Source organism: Mobula hypostoma, chromosome 3 (genome assembly GCF_963921235.1).
Source record: "Mobula hypostoma chromosome 3, sMobHyp1.1, whole genome shotgun sequence".
In the NCBI taxonomy this organism is placed as follows: domain Eukaryota; kingdom Metazoa; phylum Chordata; class Chondrichthyes; order Myliobatiformes; family Myliobatidae; genus Mobula; species Mobula hypostoma.
Window position 1 is genome coordinate 53,971,320 of NC_086099.1, and position 20,385 is coordinate 53,991,704.

The window sequence follows — 20,385 nt, forward strand, 5'->3', positions numbered from 1 at the left end:
AACGAGGGAAGTGATTGCTGGAGCATTAAAGATAATCTTAGTGTCATCGCTGCCCACAGGAGGATGAAAAATATTGTCTCCTTCTTCAAGAAGGCAAACAGAAATAATTCTGGGAGTTATAGAGAGTGGTGGGCAAACTAAAGGAGAAGAACTTTAGGGACATTTGGAGAACATTTTATAAACATTTAGAGAAGCATTGTCTGATTAAGGATGAGCATGGCTTTGTGAAGGGCAGGCCATGCCTTATCAGCCTGATTGAACTATTTGAAGTGACAAAAAAAAATTGATGTAGCAACAGCAGTGAATGTGGTGTAAATGGATTTTACTAAAGCAGTTGAAAAGGTTCCCCATGGTAGGTTCATTCAGGAAATCAAAAGACATGGGATCCATGGAAACTTGGCAGTGTTGATTCAGAACTGGCTTGCCTATAGAAGGCAGAGGGTGATATTCAACCTGGAGATCAGTGACCAGCAGTGTTCCATAGGGATCTGTTCTGGGACCCCTGCTCTTTGTGATTTTTATAAATGATTTGGATGAGGAAGTGGAAGGGTGTATTGGTAAGTTTGCAAATGACACAAATGTTGGTGGCTTTGTGAATAGTGTAGAGGATTATCAAAGGTTACAATGAAACAGATGCAGAACTGGGCTGAGCAATGGCAGATGGAGTTCAATCTGAAGAAGTGTGAAGTGAAGCACTTCGGAAGGTCGATCTTGAAGGCAGAATACAGAATGGTAGAATTCTTGGCAGCATAGAAGAACAGAGGGATTTCGGAGTTCGTAGCCACAGATCCTTCAAAGTTGCCGCACAAGTCGATTAGGTGGTTAAGAAGGTGTATGGTGTGTTGGCCTTCATTAGTCGGGGATTGGAGTTGAAGAGTTTCTCGGTAAAGTTGCAGTCAATGAAACTGGTTAGACCACACATGGAGTATTGTGTTCAGTTCTGGTGGCCTCATAATAGGAAGAGTGCAGAGGAGATTTACCATGCTGCTGTACAGATAAGACAGCATGTCTTAGGATGAACAGTTGAGTAAGCTAGAGTATTTCCCTTTGGAGCAAATAAGGATGAGAGGTGACTTGATACAGATGTATAAAATTATAAAAGGCTCAGACAAAGTAGACAGCTTGTGCCTTTTCCCCTGGGCAGCAATGGCTAATAGCAGAGGATATCCTTTTAAGGTGAGTGGAGTAAAGTGTATGGGAGATGTCAGAGGTACCTTTTGTTTTATACACAGTGTTGAAAGTGCCTTGAATGCACTGCCAGGGCTGATGGTAGAGGCCGATACATTAGGAACATTTAAAAGACTCTAAGATAGGCACATAGATAGAAGAAAAATAGAGGGTTATGAGCTGTGTAGAAGGAAAGGAATAAATTGATTGAGGACTAGATTAAAAAAATGGTAAAACATTGTGGACCGAAGGTCCCATATTGTGTTATACTGTTCTATGTTCTGCAAGTACAGCAATAGCATGACAGATTTGCAGAACCAATGCATAAAATTCGTCAGATGAACAACATTTCCTATTCATGCTTACCTCTTTAGTCGGATTCATTGGCTTTGTAAAGATAGTTTTCCAGTACGACCAAACAAACATGATGAAAAGTAAATGGTAAAATACCAAACAGACAACTAGAAGAAAGAAGATCACAAAAAATGCTGTATTATCCACCTGATGTTAAACATTACACTTTATTTCTGTATTATTATGACATTATCCGGAGATGAAGTTTAAAACCATTGTCAAGCACAAATAATAGTTTTTTTTCCCCAAAATACCCAGTGAAAATAAAATCTTTTCAACTATAAATTAAATAAATACATCTTTACATTCTAGGCAAACTTTAATTGTGCTACAAACCATTAAGTATTACCTGATACCCACAAGCTTATGAATTAATGGTACTTCTAAACCTGCCTCCAAATTTTCATTTCTGATTAGTCAACCTTACTAACAGTTATGGAAACCTGTTAAAACTTTCAATAGTTAGGAGATTTCCCAGCAATATTAGGACTTATTTCATCCACACTTCTTCTATTTACATGCCTTCTCTCTAATTGATAACTAGATTCAGGCAGACAGGCATGGAAGTACAAGGAAGCCAAAAGAAATGGTGAAGAAGTGGTGTTCAGGGCGAGAGTGGATCAGCCATAGTCTCACTGAACAGTCGAGCAGGCTTGAGGAGCGAACTGCCCCATTCTTCTGCCTGTTGTTCTGTTCTGTGTTATAGCAGGAGCATTCTTGCAATATATGTAAGCCCCACAGTACCTATTCACACGTCAAGCACATCATGCAAGACAGATCATAATTTTATGAGGAAACTTACGTTAAATCCATTAAAAGGTTGTTTTGAGAGCTATAAAATATCTACTGAAATACGGTGCAGTTCAGTAGAATAAAACCAGTAAAGGTGTGATCTGTTGGGCTTGCAACTGGTTCAATAGTTAAAGCAAAACCAAATATAAATGCCAAGAAACTGGAAATGTGCCCGTAGAATATTATAAGCAAGGCTTTCCTATTTTGTAGCGAGGTTTATCTATGCAAGAAAATGTATTTATTAATTCATGGATATAATTACCTACATAAATCTTTAGGAAAAAAGCAGAGGAGGGGGCAGGGGAGAGAGCGGTGGGGTGAAGGTGGGGTTGTGACAAAGGCAGAGAGGAGCTATTGAGTTGAATGTAAATGCAGCCTTGTGGAACTGGAGTGAGTTTGCATGGGATTTCAATGTACCTTCCATTTCCTTAAAAGGACTGTATAATCAATAAATGCCTTCCATTTCCTTAAAAGGACCGTATAATCAATAAATGCTTAATAAATCTGCGACGTGAACTTGTCCCATTCCATTGAGGGTTTTATGTAAATTCTGGAATTACTTTACGATAGTCATTGAATCCTTTTTGATGTGCAATTGTGTATGAATTTCTCACCTTTTTCTCCAATATTTTTCATCGATACTAAAAAGAAAAATAAAAGAGATAAATTAGGAAAAGCCAAAACAGCATGAAATGTATGTACCATAACCTAATTCTTGCATATTTGGTCTTGAGATTGCTGGGACAATGCATCACCCATCATTAGAAGCTTTTCCTTTACCTCAAAGATTATTTACGTTGCAAGTTGCTGGAAGGACAAGCTGCTGACAGCACATGGAGTGTCAAGGGACCACATTCTATGTACTTAACTGAGGAGAATTTTGGACTCAGGAAGAATCAAAGAAAAGGCAGAGAAGAAATGACAAAAATAGTCAAGTTAAACACAGAAAAGTGATAATGGATTAAGAAATTGTGAAGAGAGAATAATATTAAAATTTAAAATGAAAAATATAAAACCATCTGAAGGCAACGTAGGGCATACTAAGAACCTAACAAGAAAACAGAAAGCATTAGGAATACACAACCATTCTGAAGAAAGGTTATTGAACTAAAATATTGACTTGTTCTATTTTGATAGCTGCTGCCTGACTTTCAGCTTTTATTCCACAGTTTGAACTTTCTCTTTGTAAATATGACATTCTGCAGCCATTCATTGATGGTACATCACGTAGATAGAATTTCATTTGGAGATAATCACTGTCTGATACATTTGTGGCATGTATGGTATTTGCCACTTACCAGCCCATGCCTGAATGTTTTTGAGGTCTTGCTGATCAGCATAGACTAATTTCATTTGCTGAGGAGTTGCAAATGGAGCCGAACTCTACACCTCCTAACTTTGTCCTTCTTATCGTCAGAGGTCATTTGTTTGGAAGGTGCTGCCTGAGTAGCCTAGGGTGAGTAATTTCTGTAGAGTACAGGCAGATGACTGTACAGCTCTGCATGATCTCAATCAGGTGACAGGTCTTAATGATTCCACGGCTGTCTTTACCCTAATAGCATAATAAACACAAATAATGGTGTATATTTTCAGAATGTTCTGCTTTATTTAAGACTTAGAGCATCTGCTGCTTTTCATTTCCTGCACATTTTATTTGGAACACAGCTGCTTTAGTACACACATACAGTCCTTTGACCAGGGCTGTTCAACCACTGATGCTAGAAGCTTGAAGGACATGAAGATGCAAGATATTGCTGACAGCTTCCACTTACAACTAAAAACAACTGATGTCACAGAGATCTTCTTTATCAGTTTTACTTTGTATAGTAACTAGTAAAGATCTGAAAATAATTATTTTAGTTTTGTTGAAGGTCTTTTAATGAGAACTCTGCGCCTCAAAATTTGTATAAAAGGCAGAGATTTTCCTGGCACTATTCAATTTCTAGGGTCTTATATCTCTAAGACCTTATCTATTTTATTGATTTCAACATAATAAATATTCAGATTCATATTTCTTTACTCTCCTCTTTTAGCCAGTTCTCAGGTTATAAATTAAACCTATATAAAAGTGAACTTTTCCCTTTGAACAACTTGATACCAACAAATTCTAACCTTCCTTTTAAAATTGTAAGAAACCAATTTACCTACTTAGGTGTAATAATCACTAAAAACTGTAAGTGTCTACTTAAAGAAAATTTTCTTACCCTATTGAATCACGTAAAAAGGACACTATTAAATTGGTCGCCTCTTTTGTTATCGCTGATTGGTCGAATTAAATCTATCAAAATGAATATATTATCTAAATTTATATAACTTTTTCAGGCATTCCCGGTTTTTATTCCTAAATCTTTTTTTGATTCTCTTGACTCTATTATATCTTCTTATATATGGAAGAATAAGCATTCTAAATTAAATAAAATTCATCTTCAGAAAGATAAAAAAAAATGGAGGATTAGCCTTACCAAACTTTAGATTTTATTACTGGGCAGTTAACATAAGAAATCTTAAATTCTGACTATATTACATAAATCGTGAGGATTGCCCGATGTGAGTTTCTTTAGAAGCTGTTAATAAATTTTCTATTATTTCTCTTCTTGGATCCTCACTCCCTTTGTTTCTAGTAAGTTTACTGATAATCTGGTAGTTAAACACACTATGAAAATTTGGATACAATTCTGAAAATACTTTGGCTTATTGAGATTTTCTCTTTTGAGTCCCATTTTTTCTAATTATTTTTTTAAACCTTCTATGATTGATGCGGCTTTTAAAAAATGGGATAGATTAGGTATTAAATGCTTTCAGGACTTGTTTGTAGAGGGAAGTCTCTTTTCATTTGAACAACTGTCAACTAAATATAGTTTACCCAAAACCCAACTTTTCGATACCTACAAATAAGAGATTTTTTACAGTCTCAAATAAGTACATTTCCTAAACGTCCGATAAGAATCTATTAGATGTAATTTTTAATTTGAAACCTTTTTATAATGGATCTATATCTAATATTTATAATATGTTACTTGGAATGAGAAGTGTTCCTTTAGATAAAATTAAAAATCTTTGGGAACAAGATTTATAGACTTCAATTTCTGAGAAAACTTGGAATCAAATGTTAAAATTGGTTAACACTTCATCGTTATGTGCCCGCCACTCTCTCCTACAACTTAAAGTGGTTCATAGGGCCCATATGACCAAGGATAAGTTGTCTTGTTTTTATTTAGATATATCTCCGTATTGTTATAAATGTAATAATGGAGAAGCTTCACTCCTTCATATGTTTTGGACATGTCCGAGTCTTGGAAAATATTGGAAAGAAGTATTTCAAACGTTCTTGATACTTTTCAAAGTAAACTTTAAGCCTAATCCTTTGACCGCTTTATTTGGTATTGTTGGAGGAAAGGATATTATTTTGGAGTCATCTGACTTGCACATTTTGGCTTTTATGTCCCTTGTAGCCAGAAGGACACTCTTGCTTAAATGGAAAGATGCGGTCCCTCCTATTCACACCCAATGGTTACATGATGTGATGTCATGTTTAAACTTAGAGAAGATTCGATGCTCAATCTCTGAATCTAGTCAAGACTTTCAAACATTGTGGGGACCTTTTCTGAATTATTATCAAAACCTCTGATATTTGTTGTTAAAGCACAGATGATGACTAATTTTTTTTCCTTCTTTTCTTTACTAATCAGCTTCGGTCTTGGTAGTTGGGTTAGAATTTTTTTTATATAATAAAATTACTATATTTCAATGCTATGAATTAAATAACCTGTATGAATATAGAGTAAGGAGTCTTTATATGCCATTTAGTATAATGTATTGATATATATATATTTTTTTCCTGTGCTCTGTATTCTTATATGTAAATTAATAAAAATATTGGAAGAGGAAGAAAGTTGTGCACAACCTAGACCCAAATTTCTAATATGCATTGCCAAATAACCTCCTGCAATACAACCTCAAAATTGCCTTTCCATCACTGAACAACTTCAAACAAATCTGAACAATAAGGGTTTATGTTGTTGAATGTAATGAATCACAACGTTTAATCAATTTCACACATACATACGTACACACTGAATTTGGTTAATTGGAACACATCGAGACTAGTGCATTTTAGCCCAATTAAGTGGCTTCCTCGATAAGCCTAAGTTTTGTGGAAATAGTTAAAAAGGTATAAGAAGGCAAACTAACAAATTATGTATTTAAATGAGAAGAACCAACAGTACTACAGTACTATAAAACTGTGTATTAGTTCCTAATGGTTATCAACAGAAGAATTCGTCCAGGATATGCAATGAAGAAAATCAACATAGATACCTAGTGTATATAATGGGCAGATATACTGAAATATTTTCATTTTCACTCCTGGCTGTTCCTGCATTGCTTGAAACCGCAGTGAGCAAAACAGTTCTGAATTGTCTTACTGCTTATTCTTTGCCAACTATCAGTGACAAATATCACTGCATTTTGAACGCAAGCACATGCAACTGACACTATTTAAAAACTGTTGCTCTAAGCATGGAGTAGACTCTATCAGCTACACAAGTCCTCGCAACTGATGCTAGTTCAAACTTGTTCAGCAAGTCTCCCAATTAAGCAGCATAGTGTCCTAAATAAACAAAGGGAACCGGCCATTTTCGCAATCAGCCTTTGTTCTTTAAGATTTGTCCAACTAAGTGGCTGCACTGATTAACCGATGGCCCAAATAACCGGAATTTGACTGACCAGTTGCTACTTAAACAATCACAATGTAACATGATAAGCCCCATATTGATGTTTCAATGCATAGTAAAACAACCTTCAAAGTGTTCCATTTAACTAACCTACATTTAAAATTTACTGCATGTAGAAAAAGTCTAAAAACGTTTCGAATTTCCTTAGACAAACGAGAAAATCTGCAAGTGCTGGAAATCCGAGCAACGCACACAAGCTGCTGGAGGGTTTCGGCCTGAAACGTCGACTGTACTCTTTTCTTAGATGCTGCCTGGCCTGCTGAGTTCCTCCAGCATTTTGATATATTGTTGCTCGAATTTCCTTAGATTATTTATCACAATGCATCATCATTTCAACACTCGGCAGCTTACTTTAAAGTCCATTAATCAATAAACCTAAACATCCATTAAAACTCCCAAAGTCAATCTAAGATCCAGTTAACAAGAAATACAAGCTACAGCACATACGTACTTTTAATTTCTCAAATTAAATTAAAATGCAAGATTGGGTAATATTACATTTTACTGTCCAACTTGAACATTGATCTAACAACTTGAATTCACGTTCATGGTCATGGAAGACCAACTTATGACAGTCCCGCCAAAGGGTCTCAGCCCAGAATGTCGACTGTACTGTTTTCCATAGATGCTGCCTGGCCTGCTGAGCTCCTCCAGCATTTTATGTGTGTTGTTTGGATTTCTAGCATCTGCAGATTTTCTCTTGTGAAACTATGTCAAAATATTTTTCTGTGCACAAAAATGGTAAGTTTTTTCAGGAGTCAATATATCCAAGTAGCCTTTATGGAAGTCACACAACGCCATGGAAGTCATACACCACAGAAGCAGGCCCTTAATCCCATCTTCATCCCAATTTAAAATGACTTCTCATTTATACTAATCCCACATTAATTCATATTTATCCTCCCCACATTCTTATCAATTTCCCTCAGATTCTACCACTCATTTACACCATAAGGCAATGTAAAGAGGATAATAACTAACCAAGCTATGGTTTAGGCGTGAGAGGCTAGCACAGCCGGTGATCACATGGGGAATGTCAAAGTACCAGAGGCCATGGTTGCACCTGGGTCACCAGCTGTGTCACAGCAAATCCACATCACCCAATACTTTTTTATATCTGGGGCAGATCTGAATTTCTTCATTCTTGAGAAGAAGGGCTCCAACAAATCAAGAATACAGAAGAAAGATGCAAACCATCTATAATGCCATGCACAATAATTTGGAGGCCCTATTGAAGGGCACTGTGACCTTCATACACATAGTCATAGGAGCCTACACACGGGCTTGTGGCTGGTGTAATATAACTGCAGTGATTTTTTTAAAATTTCCAAACTCCTAGCAGCTGGTTACATTACACCTTCAACAGCCAGAGAATCAATGCATCATAAAAAGTCTTGGAGATGGGTCTTACAAACCTGTACTGTGCACCCTGCTCCATGGAGACAGAGGCTTTGCATTCAAATGCTCTCCTCCAAGTTGTGCTAGAGGTTTAGTGGGACCACGACACAGAACCAATATTTGGAAAAAGGAAACCTTTGTCACTGTCACCTTACAGGAGACCATGTGACTCCATTCCTGAGTCACACAAAATATAAACCACTCTTCCCTGCTTCACACACATTTGTAGAATCCATTATATAATATAGGTGGGTTGGGGTGGGGAAGGGTGCGGGAAATTGTTTGACCTACTGATCAAACTTGGGGGTTTCCTGTGTGTGACTTGTACTATGTAATTTGCGCATTTAAGTTCCTAGTTTGGGAGGTCTGGTGTTACATTAGCATTCCATGACACTCACCTGCTTATTGCAAGCTACCTGTCTTTCTGTATGCATTCAACCAAGTGATTCACTTTATCATGTGCTGCAGGGATCATAATAATGTAGAATGAGGTGCATGAATATTGTGCCCAAAATTAGATGTCATTAGATGTCACAAGTACATTTTATGGTAAGATTCTTTCAATCTAGCCTCACTTCCTGGTTCTGTAGGTACCACGGGATGGTATGAGCACCAGAAAGTACAAGAAGTCAACCACTTGGTCGCTCTAGCCTACCCAATGCTTGAAATGATCATGGATGATCTGCCCCAGGGCTTAACTTCCCTTCTCTCCATGGTTCTCAATTCAGTATCTAACTCCTCTTTAAGTCTCTTCCATGTTCAAAACCCTCTGGAGGGAGAAATGCAGAGATCCACGAACATATGCAAGAGGAAATACCTATGCATCTCCGTGTTAGACAACTACCCCCTCAACTTGTAACTATGTCCACTTGTTCAAAACTCTCCCATTACATCTATTTTGTCATGCCCCCTTAGGATCTTGTGTGGTTCGGTAAGATCACTCCTCATCCTCCTGAATTCCAAAATTGGGGAATCACAGAGCACTTCAGCATAGAAACAGGCCCATCATCCCATCTAGTCTATGCCAATCTGTTATTCTGTTTAGTCCCATCGACCTGCAGCCGGACGATAACCCTCACACCCTCACATCCATGTACTTATCCAAACTTCTCTTAAACATTGCAATTGAACCCTGTGAGTGAAGAATAAAGATCTTTTTTTTAAAAAAAGCTTCTCATCCAAGCAATGAGCTTAGTGAATTTTTTCTAGACTGCCTCCAACGTTAGTATATCCTTTCCTAGATCAGGAAGTTAGAACTGTGCAGAATACCCCATGTGTGGCCTCAGAAACAGTACAACTGTGAAAATTCTTCCCTTTCTAAACTCGGCGATAGAAGGGCAGAAAATGTCATTTGTCACGCATGATGACACACACACACACACACACACACACACACACACACACACACACACACACACAGAGTAATAGAGGCACTTACTACAAGTTGTGAATACCTGAGAAAACCATGTTTAAAACAGCACATTTTAAGTAATTAGATACTGTTCCAAATTTCTTACAAAGCTTTACTGTTAATCACATGTATATTTACTGGACTTCAATTTCAGACATTTCTTTTAAATACAAAGTTGACAATGATTTATAGACATGTGACTGAACCCTTCAGTTTCTACGCAACTCATCTCTTTACGCTCCCATTAGCTGGAATAACATGACCTGGATCTCCATGGCAACTGCCAACATTGAGGACATACAACGCTTAAAGAGAAACACTTTAGGATTTGCTTATTTACCAGAAATTTTCCAAATCAGAATCAGACCAGGTTTATTATTACAGTCTTATATAATCTGAAATTAGTTGCTTTATGGCAGCAGTACAGTGCAGTTACAATGTTACTATTAGTTATAAAATAAATTTAAAAAACACAAACAATGAGATGGAATTCATGGATCATTCAGAAATCTGAAGGTAGAGGGGAAGAAGCTGTTTCAGAATCGTTGTGTGAGGGTCTTCAGGCTCCTGTGCCACCTCACTGATGGTAGTAATAAGAAGAGAGCATGTTCCAGATGTTAAGGGTCCTTAACAATGGATGCCACTTTCTTGAGCTTTCGCCTCTTGAAGATGTCCTCTATGGTGGGAAGGGTTGTACTCATGGAGTGGTTGAGTCTACAATCTTATGTAGTCCCTTGCGATCCTGTACATTCAAGCGTCCATACCAGAATATGATATGAAACGTCAAAATACTCTCTATTGTACATCTGTATGGAATTTGGAAGTCTCTAGTAACGTATCAAATTTCTAACAAAGTGGAGCCACTGGTGGCCTTCTTTAGGACTGCATCAATGTACTAGGTCCAGGATAGATCCTGCGAGATGTTGGAACCCAGGAACTTGAAGCTGCTCACCTTTTCCAACTCTGAAGACTGGTGTGTTTTCCTGAAGTTCACAATCAATTCCCTGGTCTTGCTGACGTTAACTGCAATACCATTCAGCCACCTGGTCTATCTCTCTCCTCCATATCTCCTCATTACCATCTGAGATTTTAACAGCTTTGGTATCATTCGCAAATTTATAGATGGCATTAAGCTGTGTTTATCCACTGGCATGATTAGGGCAGTAGGCTAAGCATGCATCCTTCAGGTGTGCCTACACTGACAGGAGGAGATATTATTATCGATCTGTACGGACTGTGGTCTTTCAATGAGGAAGTCAAAGATCCAGTTGCAGAGGGAAGTACAGATGCCCAGAAGCTTGGTGATTAACACTGAGGGAATGATCATATTAAAAACCGAGCTGTAATCAATAAACAGCTTGCCTTAAGTTTTGTTTAAAATCTAGTCCAAGAAATAGTGAGTATTATTGATTAAAGATTGCTGTTTCATATAATAATCAAAATTAGTCAAGCACAAAGTGGTGTTGGAAATAAAAATTTAGGCTACAGCTACTTTCAGACCATATCACTGTTGAATCTCCACAGCCAAACAAAAATAATAGCTTTTTACTTTTATTTAATTCTGTTCATTTGCTCTTGGACTAGCTTAGTGTAACTAAATTGCTGTGTAAAGGAACAAACTGATTTACTTAAATCTAAACTGATACTCAGATGGATTAAAAGTACTGGTATACTTCAAACTATTCCACAGCAATCCAAAAATAACAAAACACTTTTTCTATATATCATAACAATTTTATTTTTATGCAAATTAAATGTATTATTTTCCAAGGCACCTCAAAGAAACAGAATCAAACAAAAACTAAAAGGCATATGCAGTAGGTAAGTACCAGAAATCGATGTGTGCATATTACAGAGCTTTGCTAAAAAGATGGGTTTCAGAAGAGCAGCAAAGGACAGATAGACATACAGAATCAAGGATGAAAGGCTAGATCCCAGTGAAAATGAAATCAGAGTTCCTCACAAGTTGGTCTTCCATGAACATGAATTCAAGTTGATGCCTGATGATGGGGAAAAGCAACACTCATTGCATTCTACAACGTTCACAGAATAGTAAACATTCTGACAAAGGAACTTCACTCTTGTGAGTGCTGAATACGATTCAGCCATATCTAGACATGAATGATTATACTTGTTGTAATACATACACTTCAAATTATAATTCAGAGGCTGAAGGTGAGGTCTGTAATGGACTAAAATTAGTTCATTAGAAGTGTACATTCACTATTGTCACATGCACGAGATACAGTGAAAAGCTTGACTTGCATACTGTCCATAAAGATCAAATCATTACTCAGTGCATTCAGGCATTACATTGTAAAACAGTAACAACACAGAATAAAGTGTTACAGCTGCAGAGAAAGTGCAGTGCAGTAAAAGATTATAACAAGGTAGACAGTGGGATAGAAGCTGTCCTTGACTCTAGTGGGGCATGCTTTCATGCTTTTGTATCTTCTGACCAACAGAAGAGGGGAAAAGAGAGACTGTCTGGGTTGGGTGGGGTCTCTGATAATACCAACAGCTTTCCTGGGGCAGCCAGCGTAATCAACCTTCTCAATCTCCACACCACTGATATGGGCAGGAGCATATGCATCATCACCCCTTTCCTGAAGTCAATAACCAGCTCTTTTGTTTTTTTCTGACAATGAGAATGAGGATTTACTGAAGCAAAGATAAGGGTAAGAGCATGATATAGAGTTTACTTCATGCAAAATTAATGAGCATTGCTTCTCCACTGATCGAGCTTGTTTAAAAAATCTCAGTGATACAGTTGAATTCAGAATTAGTTGTAACCATGGCAACAAGTAAATGCTCCATTTCACAGCAATGAATGATCGCGAGGTCCATGCCAGATCAAATCTCCATTACTGTAAAGCAAGCTTAATTTAGAAAATAAAAAGAAATAGACATTGAAATTGGACTAATATCCAGGAAAACTACAGAATGTTTTCTCTTATGCTAACAAGTAAGTTTCCTGTGCATGATGATTCATCATGAAATTAAAATTCAGGTACTAAGACTTAAATTATTAAATAACCTTTCAAATGATTTACAGCTGAACAGTCAGATGAGAAAAAAAATACTGGTAGAGCCAGTCCAGGTAAATTAGATTCTTCCAAGATTAAAAAACCAGGATATTCCAAGAGGTACCATCAGAAAAGTTCACAGTGAAAGGCAAAATCTTCACATTGAACAATGTATGGGATGGACCTGCAAGTCCTGAACAGGGAGAATCTTGGAATAAAATTGTTTGATGATATGAGCGAAAGGAAATGTTTATTCGCTTTCCTGTCAAGATGGTCAGAAAGCTTGTATTTTAAATCATTTACTGCTCTACAGTTGAGTAGCTATTCACCTTTGAGTTGCACCCCCACCTCCACCCCATAAAGCTGCTGAAGTGAGGAACTGCGCTGGTATACAGCATATTTATAGTACACTGAATCCAATATTTACCATGCAAAGCTCTGGCATGGCAAACATCATAGTCTGCTGCAGGTAATGAAAAATCCAAAAATACACGAGCTGAAAATCTGAAATGTAAACAGAAAATGTTGCCAACATACAGCTGCTCAGGCAGTATCTGTGGAAAGAAGAGTTAACATTCTTGATCCACAACCCTCCATCAGCCCTAAAACATTAACTGTGTCTCTTCATGGAGATGCTGCCCAACCCACTGAGTGTCTGCAGTATTTTCGGTTTTTATTTGTTACACATTCATCTTGTTACAAAAAAAGTAAAACAATCACCAACCTGATCCACAAAATAAATTTCTCTCTGATAGTTCTTTAGTAACTTAAAAGTGCATGCACTTGAAGATGAGAGAGAGAGAGAGAGAGAGAGAGAGAGAGAGAGAGAGAGAGAGAGAGAGAGAGAGAGAGAGAGAGAGAGAGAGAGAGAGAGAGAGAGAGAGAGAGAGAGAGAGAGAGAGAGAGAGAGAGAGAGAGAGAGAGAGAGAGAGAGAGAGAGAGAGAGAGAGAGAGAGAGAGAGAGAGAGAGAGAGAGAGAGAGAGGGAGAGAGGGAGGGAGAGAGAGAGGGAGAGAGGGAGGGAGAGAGAGAGAGAGAGAGAGAGAGAGAGAGAGAGAGAGAGAAAGAAAAGATGCTGAAATCTGGAACAAACACAGAATGCTGAAAGAATTTGGCAGGTCAATCAGCAACTGGAGGCAAAAGATGCAGATCAACATTTTGGGCAGAGGCCCTGTATCAGACATGAGAAGGAACAAAAGATTGCCAGTATAATGCTGACACTGTAGAGAGGCCAAACAAAAATAGAACTACACTTTCTATTCAGTTTGGGTAGCTTACAAATTGAATGAATATTGAATTTTCCCGTTTCAGGTAACCAACACCCAGTGCTCTCCTCCGACACCCCCTGCCAACCCACTTTTATTTGCCTTTTGTTCACTCCTCCCAGTTCCATCTGCCCATCATTCCCACCTCACTGGTCTCCACCTTTCCACCTTTCACCTACCAGCCTTCTTCCCCTCCCCTCCCCTCCATCACCATATTGTTATACACTGCCAATCTTTCCTGTTTCACTTGTGATGCAGGACCTCAACCTGAAATGTCGACTTTTACTATTTGCCACTGCAAATGCCAATTGACCTAAGCTCTTCCAGTTTTCTGTTTTCACACTATCAGGCAGAGGAGCAGAATTAAGCCATTAGGCCCATTGAGTCTGCTCTGCTATTCAATCATGGCTGATCCTTTTCTAAAATATGTACAGTCTTCAGGACTTGTTTAAATAAAGCAGCATCTATGTATCACAACAGTTTATTTCAGTTTTTAAATAGTTATGCAAAAAAAATAGAACAGGTCCAGAGGTTAAAGTCCTGAACTGGAGCAGGGCCAACATTTCGGCATTAGACAGGATCTAGCTGGGGTTGACTGGATGACTATTTAAAAGCAAAGGAACAGTTGGCAAGTGGAAGGATTTTAAAACGGTTATTATCAAGAGTCTAGCGGGAACATGTTCCTGTAAGAGTGAAGAGTAGGCATACCAAGTTCAGGATACCTTGGCTGACAAGAAATATTGAGGCTTTGGTAAGGAAAAGTACACTGTACTTAAGGAGCTAAGTATAAATGAATCCCTCAATAAATATAAAAAGTGCTATGGATAGAGTGGACGGCATTATTTTATTCCCTCAGGATCAGCGAGTTCAATATGAAAGGGCACAGATACAAGAGAGGAAGGGAGAGATATAAAAGAGAACTTAAATTTAGCTTCTTTACAGAGAATAGCAAGTGCCTGAGATGAGCTGCCAGAGAGAGTGTTCGAAGTGTGTACAATTGCAACATTTAAGAGGCATTTACATAGGAACATGGAGGGGACAGGGTTTCGGGCTGAATGTGGGCAACCAGGACTAGCAGGGAGGATGCTGTGGTCAGTTGGGCCAGAGTTCCGGTTAAGATGGCACGGCCAAACGTGTGTGACAGCTTCCTGCTTGTCAAAAAGCTTAAGAAATCCAACTAAAAATACCTTTGCTGAGGTAAGTTATGTTAAATTATCGCCGCAAACAGTGAAAGGGCGAGGTGAGTTTGGGGAATGAGCTGAGATGGTTTGTTGCAGAATCATTGCAAATGGAGTTCCAATGCCTGTGCAGCTGGCCCGAGAGCGAGGTCGGATCGCTATGGGCGCTGAGCTGATTTGAAGAGCCTGAGAGTGGCTTCAGACTGGGCGACAAAATCTGGGCCCAGAGCGAGTCACTGGGCAGCGTGGTCTAGGCCTGGAGCCTTTCACTGCAGCAGTGTCTGGGTCCTAGTGTGAGGTACAATATGTTGTTTGGACAATTTAAATACCGGCCCAGATAGCCAGAAAAGATAGGCATCAGTCAGGACAAGAGCTGATTTTGCTCTTTCCCCACGATGGTCATCTCTATGGTACTGAGGCTATGAAGAGTGCCCCGGCTGCTGTGCTCTATGTCTGCTAATATGATGAACTGATAAGCGAGGCTTTGGGCCTACTCTGGGGTTCAGATCTGAAATCTCAATTTTGGTTCGGAATGCTGCTGTTCGCTTAATTATTTTCATGATTTGTGTTTTTTTTCTTTAATTAGGTTCTTTTGGGTTTCTTGCTTTGTGGCAACCTGTGAGCAAGCAAATCTCAAAGCTGTATAATTTATACATCCTTTGATAAAAAATGTACTTGAACTTCAGCTCATTTCCGTACTGTAATACTCTGACTCTAATACCAAGTCCCAAAATATTCCAAGCAGTGTCCATAGAACCATAGAACATTACAGCACAGAAACAGGCCTTTTGGCCCTTCTTGGCTGAGCCGTAACATTTTTCTGCCTAGTCCCACTGACCTGCACCCGGACCATATCCCTCCATACACCTCTCATCCATGTACTTGTCCAAGTTTTTCTTAAATGTTAAAAGTGAGTCCGCATTTGCCACTTCATCTGGCAGCTTATTCCACACTCCCACCACTCTCTGTGTGAAGAAGCCCCCCCCCAATAATCCCTTTAAACTTTTCCCCCTTCACCCTTAACCAATGTCCTCTGGTTTTTTTTTCTCCCCTAGCCTCAGTGGAAAAAGCCTGCTTGCATTCACTCTATCTATACCCATCATAATTTTATATACCTCTATCAAATCTCCCCTCATTCTTCTACGCTCCAGGGAACAAAGTCCTAACCTATTCAACATTTCTCTGTAACTCAGTTTCTCAAGCCCCGGCAACATCCTTGTAAACCTTCTCGGCACTCTTTCAACCGTATTAATATCCTTCCTGTAATTTGGTGACCAAAACTGTACACAATACTACAAATTCAGCCTCACCAATGCCTTATACAACCACAGCATAACATTCCAACTCTTACATTCAATACTTTGATTTATAAAGGTCAGTGTACCAAAAGCTCTCTTTACAACCCTATCTACCTGTGACACCACTTTTAGGGAATTTTGTATCTGTATTCCCAGATCCCTCTGTTCTACTGGACTCCTCAGTGCCCTACCATTTACCCTGTATGTTCTACCTTGGTTTGTCCTTCCAAAGTGCAATACCTCACACTTGTATGTCATTGATGATCTACCAAAGACAAGGGTATGAGTTAAAGATTTGCTTGTACACTACCAAGATGTAACACACACTTGTAAATTTGTAATGTTTTGATACCAGCTGGTACTAACAGCATCCTGATTCTTCTCTAGGGTCTCCTGCGGTTTGTGGAGAATGCAATTTGTGAAGTTCTTTTTATCATCTGATTCTGATGAAACTCATTCTACGTGCCTGTAATCTGCAAGAAATCAATTGCAGGTTTGACCCAAAAGTAATGGACCCCATCTACTGTAACTATTAGGAAAAGGTCAAGCATGCAATGTCCCAAATAGTTATTAATTTTCATCCAGGACTTTAATATATGTAACAAACCATTTTAAGCTTTATTAAAGTTGCAGACATAATTCACTGATTCTTTTTCTGCTTTGAATACCACATTTTTTCCTCAAAGCTTATGACACTACAATAAAAATATATTCACCTTCAGTGCTCCTTGCACAAAACATATCTCCTCAAAATCATAAATGACATTGTTGTGCCTCAAGCAGAAGTTTAACGTATTGCTTGGTTATTGCCAAACCTAAGCTGACATTTCAGTACAGCACTGAAGGGTCTGGTGCTCCTTGGAAAAGTGCCACTTTTTCAGATTATGTATGCCCTCTCCGATAGATGTTTAATATCCTGTGGTAGTGATGAAAGGTGAGCTCAGGAGCCTTCCTGACATCCTGATGAACATTTATCTGACAACCAACACCAACTGTTGTACAACATAGTGCTGAATATTAAACCTTGCCGTATACAAACTGGTTGCAATGTTTACAACACAGTAGCAGTGACTAGACTTACCATGAAACATTATGCGATGTCCTGAGGCCATAAAAATCACAGACTACATATGCTATTTGTAGCTTTTTGATGAAAAAAACCGTGTTATAGAGCTATTTGTTCAATTTCAAGACTAATGTATTTTGAAATAAGCTAGAAGAATACCTGACTGCAGTGGGTAGCTGCATGTACTACTTTGCCTAGTACTGCATTTCTGCAGTGATCAGTTCAGCCACAAGATGCTGCTACAACTGCACATCACAAACAATGTAATGCAACAGTGCATTTTTACCAACTCCTCCTTGGGTGCTAGCCTTTATACAAAACAAAATTATACAGAACAAAAGTTTCTGGATCCTTGTTCAAAACTTAATATATACACATAAAAATCCATTTTTTCTGATACATTATTTATTCCTAAATTGAGTATTTGCAGTTTCTGAACAATAGACTAGCTAGAGTAAATCTGAATCTGCAAACTGCCTAGTTTTATTTGCCAATAAAACTGCCAAGCATGCCACTTCAGAAACAAAAACTTAAAACGTAAATGCTGAAAATAAACAATAAAATTACCAGCTTCATAATATCGCACCATTCTTAAACTAATACATCTCTTCCTTAAGTGCTGTTGAGCCCTTATGGATTGGCAAGTTTGTTTAATTTCATCCAGCATTCTAAAACTTAGAGCAAAACACATACAACAGTACTCTTAGTTAATAAACATCTCATTTTATGATACATTAAATGGACATTGTACCTCAGCCATTATTGTGAAACAATATCTACCACAAATAGAGAATACCAAATTAACTATTTAATTTCAGAAGTTATTTTACAATGAGTATATATATTTTCTATAATATGACGTATGTATGTAACTTGCATGTCACAAAATATTCATTTGCTACAAAGATGTATTCGTATATAACTTGGCAGACAATGCAAGATTATTGGTTTGGCATCTAGTTCTCACTCTGGATGAGACGCTTAGTATCTGAGACACTCTAAATGTAGTCTAATTGATCATGAGACAGGCACCGATTTTATTCACCATTCCAACCTGACTATTTTAAGATGCAGTTTTCCAAGTAAAAATCATGTTTACGTTTTGTCTTAGAAACATATACTTATGCGGCATTAGCAACCACTCAACTATCACCGAGTTTTCTTTCAAGTGACAGTATTCTTTTCTTTAGATTGAAGCTCTACATATTGCGTTGGTATCATCTCCAATTTAGTTTAATTCGAAACGAATGTCTATATGGGATTTTACAGTATCCAGAATTGCATCGTTACCCCGCCCAAACTGTCATGATAGCTATTCTGTATTAAAACGTGATTAACGAAAATCAGAAAAAAAAACCGATTTTGTTCGTTGATTTCTTTCATGTGTGAATAACAGTAACACAGTTAAAAGAACGTTCTTTGTATCTCGCTTTTGCATCGTTAATTGGGACTTTGTTTTACTCTGCACAGACACCGAATGCAAATGGCACACGTTCCGTGATCGGTTATGGGATCTCTGGTCACAACCACTCAAAATGGTGATGTGCCACCGCCTGTTTACAAACAAAACATCGTGGAAAGGGAGAGGCTGGGGAGAAGACAGAGGGGGTGAGAGAGGCTCGGGGGAATTAGAACAGAACGGGGGAGTGGTAGGAATGCGAGCAGAGCGGCGTCTGTGGCGCAGAGTAGGAGAGTCGGGGAAAGCAGGAGGTTCGGTTCGGAGACACACGGGGAGAGCGGGCAAGAGAATCCTGGAAAAAAATCTCGAGCATTTGAGGAGAGCGCTAGATGAGGGGATGAAGTGAGATAAGGGGAGAGCGGGTGGGAGTGCGGGGACGGACTAGGATTAGGGGTGGGCGACACCTGAGAATGGGTAGGGCGCAGCTGTCTGGCTGGAGTTCTGAGAGGGTGTAGCACCGCTGGTCGAGGCTGCTCTCGGTATACCAGCGAGACAAGAGGAGCTCCGTCTGGTACAGCTTACCTACACACAGCTGGATGACATAGGCGTAATAGGACCAGCAGGCGATAAGCCCAATGAAGAGGACAGGCACCCAGTACAAGACTCGCTGGCACCTCCTCAGGGTGCGGGACCGCGACGGCGCCATCTTCTCGCAAGAGGGAGCGCAGTTTCTCGCCAATTCGGTGGTGGCGTCCGCTGTGCGCTCCGATTCCGTGAGACTGAGCGCCGGGCCCGGCACCGTGACGCGTGCTTCACACCGCAAAGCGCAAGCGGGGTTTAGCGCTGTCAGCTGGGACCGTAAACTCGGGTGCGCCGGACATCACATGGCCAGGGCAGACACAAAATACATTCATTTAACAAGTCTCTCCCTTTTTCAAGTTGTGGAAGCTTCAGCAGTGAACACTGCAAATGAATGATTAAAGTAAGAGCATATTCTCTTAAAAATTGGCAACAATACGGACACATTTCTGATTATTAGAAACAAAATCATGGTTGATAAGTTAATTAGCCACTATTTTTTTCCTGCTTAAGTTTACTGGTAACAAATTCAGAGTGTAGTTGATAAGGCATGCGAGAGGGAGTAGAATCGATGGAATTGCATTGAGAGCTGGCTTGGGCTCGAATGCCTCATTTTACTTTGTAAGAAATTGTGAGAAATAGTATGTCCATAATGGCTTTTTGCAAATGGATGAAGAATATTTATAGCGCTTCACAAAGAAGAGAAAATCCGCAGATGTT

The 20,385-nt window shown here is 38.9% G+C and overlaps 1 protein-coding gene across 2 annotated transcripts in view; it reads right to left on the reverse strand.

The window, feature by feature from the left end:
- The window catches only part of LOC134344005 (palmitoyltransferase ZDHHC2-like), a 91,899-nt gene extending 71,893 nt beyond the window's left edge, over window positions 1-20,006 (reverse strand). Inside the window, exons 1-3 of one of the 2 annotated variants that reach the window (XM_063043053.1) lie at window positions 19,669-20,006; window positions 2,928-2,954; window positions 1,534-1,628 (exon numbers count right to left, since the gene is read on the reverse strand). In XM_063043053.1, the coding sequence (XP_062899123.1) occupies window positions 1,534-1,628; window positions 2,928-2,954; window positions 19,669-19,792 (246 nt within the window). In that variant the 5' untranslated portion in view covers window positions 19,793-20,006. The remainder of the gene's footprint in view (window positions 1-1,533; window positions 1,629-2,927; window positions 2,955-19,668) is intronic. The other variant, XM_063043054.1, reaches the window with a different exon arrangement.
- Between the last annotated feature and the right edge of the window lie 379 nt (window positions 20,007-20,385).